Source organism: Chiloscyllium plagiosum, chromosome 3, assembly GCF_004010195.1.
Source record: "Chiloscyllium plagiosum isolate BGI_BamShark_2017 chromosome 3, ASM401019v2, whole genome shotgun sequence".
NCBI lineage: Eukaryota > Metazoa > Chordata > Chondrichthyes > Orectolobiformes > Hemiscylliidae > Chiloscyllium > Chiloscyllium plagiosum.
This window is the reverse complement of record NC_057712.1, coordinates 102,962,140-102,975,403: the sequence shown is the minus strand read 5'-3', so window position 1 is coordinate 102,975,403 and position 13,264 is coordinate 102,962,140. Positions and strand designations below refer to the sequence as shown.

Here is a 13,264-nt window from a genome sequence, read left to right as displayed (position 1 = left end):
TTTTATGATTTCTCACATTAGATTCAATCTACCTAATAATTTTTGACCACTACATTATCTGCCTATATCCTTCTGTAGACTCTGTCATCCTCATTACTCACCTTCCCACCCACTCGTGTCATCTGCAAACTTGACTATAGTACATTCACTTCAGTCATCCAAGTCATTAGCATATATTGTAAATAATTGTGGCCTCCGCATGGATTCATGTGGCACTCCACTAATTATCAGTTGTCATTCTTATCCCAACTGCCTATTAGTTTGCCAATCTCTATCCATGCTATTATACCACCTTGAACACTATAGGCATCTTATGCACAGTACCTTATCAAGTGCCTTTTGAAAATCCAAATATATCACATTTCCTAATTCTCCTCTCCCTATCCTATTCAAATAACTCCTTTATACTTTTAGATAAAAAATTCTGACTTTTTTTAAAAAAGGAAATGATTCTTATGTTCAGCTAAGCAATCAAAATGATACAATCTGCAAAAGAGATGCCTGGCCCTCCATTCAGCCTACTTCTATTACTATTGTCAATGCTAACCTGACATCTAAGATTGACAAAAACATTGTGTCCTGCATTGTAGTTTGGTGGAGAGGAGGTTATTTATTTGGTTTGAAATGGTCTGTTAGCTTTGTTTGCTTGACAGTTCTACAAACTTGAAGTATGCTTATTTTTCTTCAAAACAGATTTCAATATCCATGTACGTAGGCAAAAAGAGTTAAGAGGTTTCAAGTTTTCTTGAAAATTCATTGCTTGTGTGCTTGAGAGTTATTTCGAGAATATAGAAGAGGCAATTTGTTTTCAGAGATTTTTGAGTTATCGATTGCTTACAGTTTATATTTATGTACCTCGTAGACCGTGACTGAATGGGCTTGCAAGTTGCATGCATCTGGGTGAAGGGAGTAGAAGGAGGGCTGAAGGACTAAACAACCATGAATAGAACTGGGTTAATGTCCTGGGAGAGATCTCAAACCTGCCAGCTTTGCCCAAGCCTGCCTCTGTTGCTGCCACAGAAGACAATGGCCCCAGCTCTAAACTGTAAGTAATTCCTGGAGACCAAAACACACAGTGAATGAGCTGTCTTTTTTAAAAAAAAAGTCAGGAGTGTGTTGTTGAGAAATGGTCCAACTCTAGGTTCTTGAACTGAAGACAAAAATCCAGTTGCACAATTATAAAGAAGGAACTCATCATGGAAACAGAATCAAATATGTAACCTTTTTATAACTTGGTACTTCATCAAGATATAAACACAAGAGTCTCCCATAATCCTACCAGATCACAGAGCTGCTCTCTCAGTGGGGAGAAGAGAGAGACAGAGCGATTTAGAGAGCGAGATGACTGGTGGTGGTGTAACCCAAGGGTCACCAGATCTCAGGAGAGTAGAGAAGTTAAGAAGGGTAGTTTTTCACGGTAACCTTAGTGCAGGAATTGAACCCATGCTGTTAGTCTCACTCTGTACTGCACATCAGCCATCCAGCCAGCAACACATGGCGTTTCAAATAATTTATTAAACAGATTCCTGAAGAGTATAGCTCTTTAGTTTTATTAAAACCAGCTAAAATCTAGAAATCTACCAGGAAGATTTAAGATTAAATCTTAAAACTGCGCTGAATTGAGAGCACATTACCTAAAACCTTTATGATGATGTGTCTCCTCCACAAGTGTTTCCTCCCACCTCATTATCTCTTCTCATAAAAAATATACTTTTATTTCTTCCTTTATCATTTACGAACTTCCTTCCCCTGTATATATGCCAGATTATACAACTGTGTTACAATATAATGCAGTCATGTAGATTCATGGTTCCTGTTTTGAATGGACTCCAGTTCAAACTGAAAAATGGAATTACCAATATACAAAGTAAAGATTAACAGTTCAGAGTAGGGATTTCCCACAACAGAGCAGCGTGTGCCTTCATGTAACATTGTGATTGGCATTACCAAAAATCATTAAGTGTATCATCCTCCTGAATAAGGGGAAAATAGCAGGATTATATAAATACACTAAAAAACAAAAAAAAACCTTAGCTTTGTATATGAAGAATAGCCTAATTTCACATGCAATGTAAACTTGCCAGAGATACACAAGTTCATGAGAAAGTCCATATATAGTATTTGTTTCAAATTCAGAACTTCAGCACTTGTAAACTATGTCTGAACAACTCTGGAAGCGCCCCAACATTTTGTTACAAAATTCATATAATTATACAATAGAAATAAATACTCTACAAGTCAAAATATACTGACAGACTTCCAATTTAAAATATGCAGCAGCCTAACTAGAAAAGTAAAATTTTATACATAAAGCAGATTTATGAAATATTCTACAGTTCCAGATTGTGACAACTGGGAAATTCTGTGAGAAATCACCTGACCAGGACCTCCGTAAAACTAAACATTTGCATAAGTATAGGGTGCTTCTCCTATCCTGGCACTCACCACCACTCATACCTTGCAAATCCCATTTCGTCAACCCAAAAGTTCTGATCAAAACTCTTCATAACAAATCAAGGAAAAATCTGTCTGGATGTCTGCTTCTGTAAAAACTCATACATTTGAGCATTCTTCAAAAGTCCTGCCTACCCAGCAGTGACCGCACATGTGCAAGCCTGCCCCTCAGAACTTGGTCAAAAATCACACGACACGAGATCATAGTCATAGACTCATAGAGATGTACGGCACGGAAACAGACCCTTCGATCCAACTTGCCCAGGCCGACCAGATATCGTAACCTAATCTAGTCCCAACTGCCAGCACCCGGCCCCTTCCCTCCAAACCCTTCATATACCCATTCAAATGCCTTTTAAATGCTGCAATTGTACTAGCCTCCACCACTTCCTCTGGCAGCTCATTCCATACATGTACCACCCTCTACGTGAAAAGGTTGCCCCTTAGGTCTCTTTTGTATCTTTCGCCTCTCACCCTAAACCTATGCCCTCTAGTTTTGGACACCCCCACCCCAAGGAAAAGACTTTGCCTATTTATCCTATCCATGCCCCTCATAATTTTATAAACCTCTATAAGGTCCTCCCTCAGCCTCCAACTCTTCAGGAAAAACAGCCCCAGCCTGTTCAGCCTCTCCCTGTAGCTCAAATCCTCCAACCCTGGCAACATCTTTGCAAATCTTTTCTGAATCCTTTCAAGTTTCACAACATCTTTCCGATAGGAAGACTAGAAAATTGCATGCAATAGTCCAACAGTGGCCTAACCAATGTACAGCCAAACATGACCAACTAACTCCTGTACTCAATACTCTGACCAATGAAGGAAAGCATACCAAATGCCTTCTTCACTATCCTATCTATCTGCGACTCCACTTTTAAGGAGCTTTGAATCAAGGTCTCTTTGTTCAGCAACACTTCCGAGGACTTTACCATTAAGTGTATAAGTCCTGCAAAGATTTGCTTTCCCAAAATGCAGCACCTCGCATTTATCTAAATTTAATTCCATCTGCCACTTCTTAGCCCATTGGCCTATCTCATCATAATCCCATTGTAATCTGAGATAACCTTCTTCGTTGTCCACTACACCTCCAATTTTGATGTTACTTGCCAACTTACTATCTATACTTCCTTTGCTCACATCCAAATCATTTACGTAAATGATGAAAAGTAATGGACCCAGCACTGATCCTTGTGGGACTTCACTGGTCACAGGCATCCAGTCTGAAAAACAACCTTCTTCTACCTTTGAGCCAGTTCTATATCCAAATGGCTGGTTCTCCCTGTATTCCATGAGATCTAATCTTGCTAATCAGTCTCCCATGGGCAACCTTGTCGAACGCCTTACTGAAGTCCATATAGATCACATCTACTGCTCTGCTCTTATCAATCCTCTTTATTACTTCTTCAAAAAACTCAATCAAGTTTGTGAGACATGATTTCCCACGCACAAAGCCATGCTGACTATCCCTAATCAGTCTGTGCCTTTCCAAATATATATAAATCCTGTCCCTCAGGATTCCCTCCAACAACTTGCCCACTACCGAGGTCAGGCTCACCGGTCTATAGTTCCCTGGCTTGTCCTTACCTCCTTTCTTAAATTGTGGCACCATGTTTGTCAACCTCCAGTCTTCCAGCACCTCACCTGTGACTCTTGATGATACAAATATCTCAGTAAGAGGCCCAGCAATCACTTCCCTAGCTTCCCACAGACTTCTGGGGTACACCTGATCAGGTCCTGGGGATTTATCCACTTATATGCATTTCAAGACATCCAACACTTCCTCCTCTGTAATGTGGACATTTTTCAAGATATCACCATCTATTTCCCTACATTCTATATCTTCCATCTCCTTTTCTACAGTAAATACTGATGCAAAATACTCTTAGCATCTCCCCCATCTCCTGCGGCTCCACCCAAAGGCTGCCTTGCTGATCTTTGAGGGGTGAAAATGTGTTGCTGGAAAAGCGCAGCAGGTCAGGCAGCATCCAAAGAACAGGAGAATCGACGTTTCGGGCATAAGCCCTTCTTCAGGGCGTCCTTTTGATCTTTGAGGGGCCCTATTCTTTCCCTAGTTACCCTTTTGTCTTGAAAGTATTTGTAAAAACACTTTGGATTCTCCTTAACTCTATTTGCCAAAGCTATCTCATGTCCCTTTTCTGCCCTCTTGATTTCCCTCTTAAGTATACTCCTACTGCCTTCATACTCTTCTAAGAATTCACTCGTTCTATCCTACTCCTACTGCCTTCATACTCTTCTAAGAATTCACTCGTTCTATCCTGATATATGCTTCCTTTTTTTCTTAAACAAAACCTATATTTATTTAGTCATCCAGCATTCCCTATACCTACCAGCCTTCCTTTCACCCTGACAGGAATATACTTTCTCTGGACTCTTGTTATCTCATTTCTGAAGGCTTCCCATTTTCCAGCTGTCCCTTTACCTGCAAACATCTGCCCCCAATCAGCTTTCGAAGGTTCTTGCCTAATACTGTCAAAATTGGCCTTTCTCCAATTTAGAACTTCAACTTTTAGATCTGGTCTATCCTTTTCCATCATTATTTTAAAACTAATAGAATTATGGTGGCTGGCCCGAAAGTGCTCCCCCACTGACACCTCAGTCACCTGCCCTGCCTTATTGCTCAAGAGTAGGTCATGTTTCGCACCTTCTCTAGTAGGTACATCCACATAAGGAATCAGAAAATTGTCTTGTTATACAATTAACAAATTGCTCTCCATCTAAACCCTTAACACTATGGCAATCCCAGTCTATGTTTGGCAAGTTAAAATCCCTTTCCACCCTATTATTCTTAGAGATAACTGAGATCTCCTTACAAATTTGTTTCTCAATTTCCCTCTGACTATGAGGGGGTCTATCAGTAATACAATTCCAATAAGGTGATCATCCCTTTCTTATTCCTCAGTTCCACCCAAATAACTTCCCTGATTGTATTTCTGGGAATATTCTCCCAAAGTACAGCTGTAATGCTATCCCTTATCAAAAACACCACTCCCCCTCCTCTCTTGCCTCCCTTTCCGTCCTTCGTGTAGCATTTGTATTCTGGAACATTCCTGAGCCATGTTTCTATAATTGCTATGATATCCCAGTCCCATGTTCCTAACCATGCCCGGAATTCATCTGCCTTCCCTGTTAGGCCTCTTGCATTGAAATAAATGCAGTTTAATCTACCTTGTTCTCTGCTTTGCCCTTGCCTGCCCTGACTGTTTGACTTGCCTTTGTTCTCAACTGTACCAGTCTCAGATTGATCTCTTTCCTCCTCACTATCTCCCTGGGTCCCAACCCACCACCTTACTAGTTTAAATCCTCCAGAAAAGCTTTAGCAAATCTCCCAGCCAGTGTGTTAGTCCCCTTCCAATTTAGGTGCAATATGTCCTTCTTGTACCGGTCACTTCTACCCCAAAAGAGATTCCAATGATCCAAAAATGTGAATCTTTCTCCCATACACCAGCTCCTCAGCCATGCATTCATCTGCTCTATCCTCCTATTCCTGCCCTCACTAGCTCGTAGCACAGGAGTAATCAGATATTACTACTCTCAAGGACCTCTTTTTAAATTCCTGCCTAACTCTCTGTAATCTCCCTTCAGAATCTCAACCTTTTCCCTACCTATGTCGTTGGTTCCAATGTGGACAATGATCTCCTGCTGGTCCCTCTCCCCCTTGAGAACATTCTGCACCCTCTCCAAGACATCCTTGATCCTGGCACCAGGGAAGCAACACACCATTCTGATTTTCTGCTACTGGCCACAGAAACATCTGTCTGTATATCGGACTAGAGAGTCCACTAACACAATTGATCGCTTGGAACCCAACGTACCTCTCATTACATTAGAGCCAGTCCCAATACCAGGAATGTGGCAGTTCGTGCAACATTCCCTTGAGAATCCATCATCCCGTCCATTTTCCAAAACAGCATACTTGTTTGAAATGAGGATAGTCACAGAAGACTTCTGCATCACCTGCCTACCTCTCTTACCTTTCCTGGAGTTAACCCACCTATGTGACTGTATCTGAGACTTTCCCCCTTCCTATAACTGTTATCCATCACATCCCCTTGTTCTTGTAAATTCCTCATTGCCTCAAACTGCCTCTCCAACCGATCCATTTGATTTGATAGAATTTGCAACCAACGGCACTTATTGCAAATATAATCCTCAGTAACCCATAAATTCTCCCTAAACTCCCACGTCTGATAAGAAGCGCATATCACTTTAGGCCATTTTTGCTTCTTTCAATCTACAGACCCAGAAAATAGCACTGTCTTATTTCTCTACAAAACACTGCCCAGATTAAATTAATGGCTTACATTTTAAGTTTATTCAAGAGACCTAGCTCAATAAAACATATAATCAAGAAAGAACCCACTGTACTCATCACTGCAGACTTAGTGTAAGGCTGCATCTAAAATCTACGTATGTGTTTTTGTGCTGTGACCCCGCCCAAATAAGTTCCTCCGAGATCAGTTGTGAATTTCACTTTTTAAAAAATTTTCCCAGATGCACTCCGATGTGCAGCGATACACAAATTTAACAGTAAAGGCAGTATCTGCACAGGTTCACTGCTGTGTCATTTAGCAGTGTGGGTTTCTTTCTCTCCTCCAACAGGTTTATTTGAAAACAATATCTAGTGTTTTCAAATAAACCGGTTGCACTATAATCTGGTGTTGTGTGATTTTTGACCTTGTCCAACACTGGCACTTCTACTTTGGAACTTGAGGATACACCTTGGGCAGAGTCTGGTTTGTGATGCACAGTAGTAACAACAGCATGGGTTTAATTCCCACATTAACTGAGAACACTATGAAAGTCCTGCTTTCTCAATCGCGCCTTAGACATAGTGACACTCAGGTTAAACTCATCACCAGCTGTCTTTAGTGACAGAGCAATCCTATAGTTCTCTGTGACTACGGTGACTAGTACTACATACCTGGATTGATATCCAAAGAATCGACCTTCTAAGTGTATCATTAATGCAAAATCCACAAGGTTCTACAAAGTTGTTTTGTGTGAGTTGTTTCAATAGTGCACCCAGCCCTTATGGATGGACTAGTCTTAACTCCTCATGTTCTCAAGAGGACTGTCATGCCTGGATAACAAGGAATGTCGGTGGAGGATCTGTGAAGTATACACTTCAATCCCTTAAAATGGAAATTTTAAAGGTTCAGGATAGTTTAGCTCAAAGAGATAATTGTATTGTCCAACAGATGGACTATATCATTTCAAGAATGTAGCTCATCAACACCTTTCAGGGGAATTTAGGAAGGAGCATCAAACGCTGAAATGTCAGTGTTGAAAATGTGGTGCTGGAAAAACACAGCAGGCCAGGCAGCAGCTGAGGAGCAGGAGAATCGACTTTTCGGGTATAAGCCCTTCTTCAGGAATGAGGCTGGTGTGCCAAGCGGGCTGAGATAGAGGGTACCCCTACCCAATTGCTATCCCAATCCACTAATGCAGTTTGTCCTTTGATCTTGCAATTCTCCATCCACATTCCATTTACCATCTACTGTGCTCTATCAAAACAATAGACCCAATAAAATTCCTTTAAAAACTTTATAATGCAAAGCCCAATTGCCCATTTCACGATTCCTCTCTGAAAGACAAAATCCAATAATAAACAAGACAGAAAAAAAATTACTTAATTTTAAAATTTGACGTGGTTAATGAAACTTAAAATCCACCTAGCAAACTCTAGAATGCTGATACAAAAAAAGGAGTGTGACATTGTAAGTTAATTGCCTGTACCTCTTGGGCAGAGATTTTGTTTGTCAATTCAGCCACTTTTGAAGAGGAGTGTTCCAGTGCATGCTGAGTCAATATCTGTTCTAATTCTTGTTGATGGGCTGCTTTTAGTGCTGCAACATGCTCAGCAATATCTCCTTGTGCTCTGCAGATTGGAGAAAATCATTAAAAAAGTGTTCTACTTTATTTGAACTATTAGAAAACAATGATCAAGAATTAAACTGAGGAAGGGTCACCGGACCTGAAACGTTAACTTTGATTTCTCTTCACAGATGATGCCAGACCCAAACTTTTCCATTAACATCTGTTCCTGTGTTGAACATATTTAAGGCTAATTTTCACAGTCTGTCAATTTGACTTTATTGGCAGCACTCCCCTGACTTAGTGTTGTGGGTGCAAGGCTGCTCTTTAGGAGTTGAGTATATATCTTGGCAAGAGTCTGGTTTGCAACGCAGAGTGGTGAGAACAACAGTAGTTTAATTTCCACATCAGCTGAGATCACTATGAAAGCCCTGCTTTCTCAACTGCACCTGAGGTATGGTGATGCTCAAGTTAAACTCACCACCAGCCTCTCTCTCTCTCTCTAATGACAGAGCAGTCCTATGGTTCTCTGGGACTATGGTGACTACTATTACATACCTGGGTTGATACTTAGTGAAGCACCGAGGGATGTTTGATTCTTTGTTGAAGAGAATGATGAGATATTAAATGGATATCCAGCAAATTCATTTTAGTAGTTCCAGTGGACATTAAAGAACTGAATACTTAAAAATGGTATATGCAATAATCTGATATTCTATTATTCAGTGATAACCTCAGCCACTCTATCAAATACAAGGTGGCTGTTGGATAATTGCTGTGCAAAACGGTTGTCATTTTGTCCACGATTGCCACTGCTTGTCAAAATCATTAACTGTATCTAAATGAATGGGAAATAGCTGTTAGCTTAGTAAATGATGTCTAATTTTTACATGGATGAATAAGAATGAAGAAGTCCTTTGATAGTTTTTTTTAAAAGGGCATGATAAAGATACTACAGGCTAGAAATTCACGTACACCTGAATAGTGAGCCATGGGTTGCCAAGACATTACAGGAGCCAAATGTCAAGAGCAACAGGCAGCTCACATGGCACAGACCTGAGATATGTGATAGCAACTAAGTTTTCAGGTAGCTTCAACAGGAAGGCTGGTGGCATCATCTTAGATCATCCTAAAATGCATAATTTGCAGTTTGTTTTACTGACTAAGCACAATCTATTCAAATGAGTGTGTCAAGGAAACAAATGTACAAATGATTAAATCCCATCTTTACCTCCTTGCTTCATTTTCAAATTGGGCTAACTGTGCTCTTTGCTGTTCTACTTCCAAAGATAGTCTTTCGATGTTGCTCTTCAGTATATCATTTTCTTTCAGAACCTCGGAGATGTGAGAACCAGAAAAGTCATTTGGCTGGTAAATCTTTTCATCTAAAGTTGCTGGGAAAGATTCTGTGCACTCATTGTCTTTTTTGGATTTCTTGATTAATTTCTGTTGTGTGTATTTCTCTGCCTGTGATTTGTTATTAAGGAGCACCCTCCTCTCTCTTTGTAGATGTTCCAAAGTCTTTGAAAGCTCTTGTATCTCTCGGTTTTTAGTGGCTAGTTCTAAATTGAGTTTCTCTATCTTAGCGTGCTGATATGAATGTTGCTTATGCTGGTCAGCCATTCTCAGAGAACTTTCTTCTCTCTCCATTAATTTTAACTCTGTCTGGTAAAGTTGATTTTTCAGTTTTTCAATGTCACTTCGGAGTCTATTTTCCTTGGACTTGTGGGCTTCTTTTAATTTGAAAATTTCCTCTTCCAGTATCTTCATTTTTGGATCAGAGTCATCTAAATTTTCTCTCTCATGGATTAGCTTGTCGACTAAACACTGTTCAAGGTCTGAGACTCTCTGTTCGTACTGAATCTAGAAAATATACAAAATAATAGCTTATTAAACATTTTTATTCATAATGTATTTTAGGTTCACACCTCCATTTGTGGGGAATTACCCTACAAAACCTTTTCAATCAAGCCATCATGATAGAATGGCTCAAATCACCGAGGCCAGTTTACAAAGAGATAATCCCCGATATCATAGATATAATTTTGAGACAGCAACTATTTTAATCCCTCTGTTTACCTTTACTGAATGTGAAAGAACACTGGCTATTATAAGACTCCCTCTCTGTAATGCTAAACTGATGTTGGTCTACATTAGCTTACATTATACGAAAAACACATGATTTCTTCAGATGATATAAAAGTGAGACCATTGCAAGAAGAATGAGGAAAGATCCAGGATAATCAATTCATGACAAATCTTAATAACTCAATAAGATCGCTTGCAACCCTCACTTTGTCCTCTGCACGAATGCATCACTTCCTCTAATAAAATATGCATGAAAGGCATTGAGTAGAATCTTATATATGGGATAACTATGCGGGCTATGGTGAGTAATCTGGGAGAAACACATGAGAAGTCCAACAAGGCCTATTTCAATGTTGGGAGTAGTTAGTTGCATTTTTGAAATAGGTTTTGGGTATTGAGATGAGGATCTTGCTGGGCAGTGGTGAGATGCCTATTAGCAGGGATCATTGCTTATTGACAACCTCTTTAATATTGAATCTCACCAGTGTAGCCACTCCAAAGTTTCACGCAATACAACTGGCATGCCAATTGTGGAATTCATTTCCAAATGTTGCTGGCATGCACAGACCTTGGAGGCCCGATAGCGGAAAAGGAAATTGAAAGGAACACTGCTCATAGTATGTGTCGCAAGCAAATTTGACATTGATGATTTTTAATATACAAGGCTGAGGTCATCCTTTGCTCCTCCAAATTGCCATCTTGGACCCTGGCCACTATGTCTCAGGCATGCCCAATGGCATCAGGTGTATGCACCCCATGTCCATGGATGCTGGCATCTGACACCTGCCACCCTCTCAGGTTGCACAGCACATCTTTGATACCCTTACAGTTCACTTTGGCACTTCAATGTGGCACTTTGCTGTGAACCAACACTGAACTCACTGCTGCAAAGACTGTGCACTCAGGGAAAGGCATCCAAGCTCATTGGACCAGGCTGCCTCTCAGGGCTGTCTTGTTGCTCTCTTCATGCTCCCTTACTTTATGCCTAACTAGTGAGTTACAAGATTCCTACCATATCTGCCTTGTTCTCTCAGCTGAAACCACTAGGCTTTCAGTACATTAGTCATATCTTGGCATTTAATATATACCAGAAAGTAATGAAGCTAATCATGGTTGTCAGCAATCCTCACTCATGTCAAGCGAGACTGCCTTCAGTTGGGGCTCCGCGTGCACTAAGTCAACTACAGCCACCAATACCAGTCCAGGGGCTTGGACAGTCACCTGAGATTGTTCAGGTAAGGCTTCTTTTCTTGTAAGGGGTAAGGAACCAAATATTAGGCAGCCCACCACCCATTCAGCTCTTTTAGTTCCATTGTGGGCTGTTTTCTCCTGAAATGAGTGAGTAAGTGAGTGAGTGAGTGAATGAGGGAGAAGGGGAGACAGAAGGATTGAGTGAGTTTAAAGCTGATGGCACAGCTGATGTGGATGGGGGAAAAATGTAGTGACATGTCTCAAGTGAGCAAACAGTGCAGAGGCCATGCAACATCGGTGGTGGCAGCATGTGTGCTGTGGGTGAGAGCAGTGAGAGAAGATGTTGCATGCAAAACTGAGAGTTGCAGAACATAAGTCTTGATGGGAAGTGTATATAGTAGCAGACATAGATTGAGTGTTAGCTCTCATATTGCTGGAGTGGAGGAGGTCACTGTCCTTCATCCTTCACTGTTGTGCATTCCACCAGACAGCAGAGACAGTGATGACCTGGGTGGCAACCTCGGCCTGTGTTGGCAGGGTCTGGTATTGTCGCCTCTATTGGTCCAGAGGGAAGAGGACAGCTCCTCTCTGCACCCTCTTGTCCACAAGGACCTCCAAGTCCTTGTCCACAAAGCATGGTATCAATTACTCATTCTGTGCTATGTTTCTGGCAAGTATCAGTTCTCATGTAGGGCAGTTCCAGACTGACAGTGCTATCTGAGTACAAACAGCCTTTTAAATAGAATTTACTCCTGATGAAGGGCTTATGTCCGAAACGTCGGTTCTTCTGCTCCTCGGATGCTGCCTGACCTGCTGTGATTTTCTAGTACCACACTCTCAACTCTGATCTCCAGCATCTGCAGTCCCGAATTTCTCCTTTTAAATATAATGGCAGTGTCAGGGTTGATGATCTGTTTAAGGATATCCAAGCAGAGATGCATTGTTTTGGGTATAGCGAGTGGTTGAATTGGGATAATATTGGACTACAGTGTAAGAATAGGGACAGGGTCAATAGTTAATAAGGTAAGTTTGGGATGATATGGCAAGAAATCTTGCCAAGGCTTACAGACAGAAACTTTCTGTGTCATCCAACAAAATTGAGTCAATCAAATGAGATAAGATTCTGCCCTCCAATTTTAATTTCTGGCACAAATACAAGAGCTGCAAGATTGACCCTTGCATACTAATAATCAACAGAGTTTGCAGAGTAGACGGAAAAAAATTGAAACTAAATCTGAAAAAGGCACAATGAAAGTTTCAGTCCCAGTCAGGCAAAACTACATGTGTGCAGACTTTGTGCAAAACAAAACATGAATCAGAAGCATAGCTTGGGTTGAACAGAAAGATAAAGCTGGAAATAATCCAGTCAAGCCTGAGACATTGCCTAAAATTGGTCAAGCAAAACTTAACTAAAGCACCAAGTATCAAAATGAACAAGCCATACAAAATCAAAGAAAAGAAATGATTAAATAAGATTTAAATACAAAAGGAGCATAGTCACATTTAATCACTCATGGTATACTTTTCTCTAAATAGACCCACTGTAACAAATTGAACTGTGAACAATCTTCGATAGTACACCATGCAGAAGTTCTTTTGGTATTCAAATACATAAAGAAGACAAACCTTCAAAATAGTTATCTTCAGCATTATTGCATTTTAAAAATCTTTAGCAAAAGTCCGAGAACATCTGTGATCA

General features: G+C 40.5%; 1 protein-coding gene across 8 annotated transcripts in view; it reads right to left on the bottom strand.

Moving 5' to 3' along the window:
• The window catches only part of cep162 (centrosomal protein 162), a 134,043-nt gene that overhangs the window by 7,431 nt on the left and 113,348 nt on the right, over positions 1-13,264 (bottom strand). For all 8 annotated transcript variants that reach the window (XM_043686985.1, XM_043686984.1, XM_043686986.1 and 5 more), the window contains 2 exons: positions 9,518-10,149; positions 8,209-8,350 (listed from right to left, as the gene is read on the bottom strand). In XM_043686985.1, the coding sequence (XP_043542920.1) occupies positions 8,209-8,350; positions 9,518-10,149 (774 nt within the window). The remainder of the gene's footprint in view (positions 1-8,208; positions 8,351-9,517; positions 10,150-13,264) is intronic.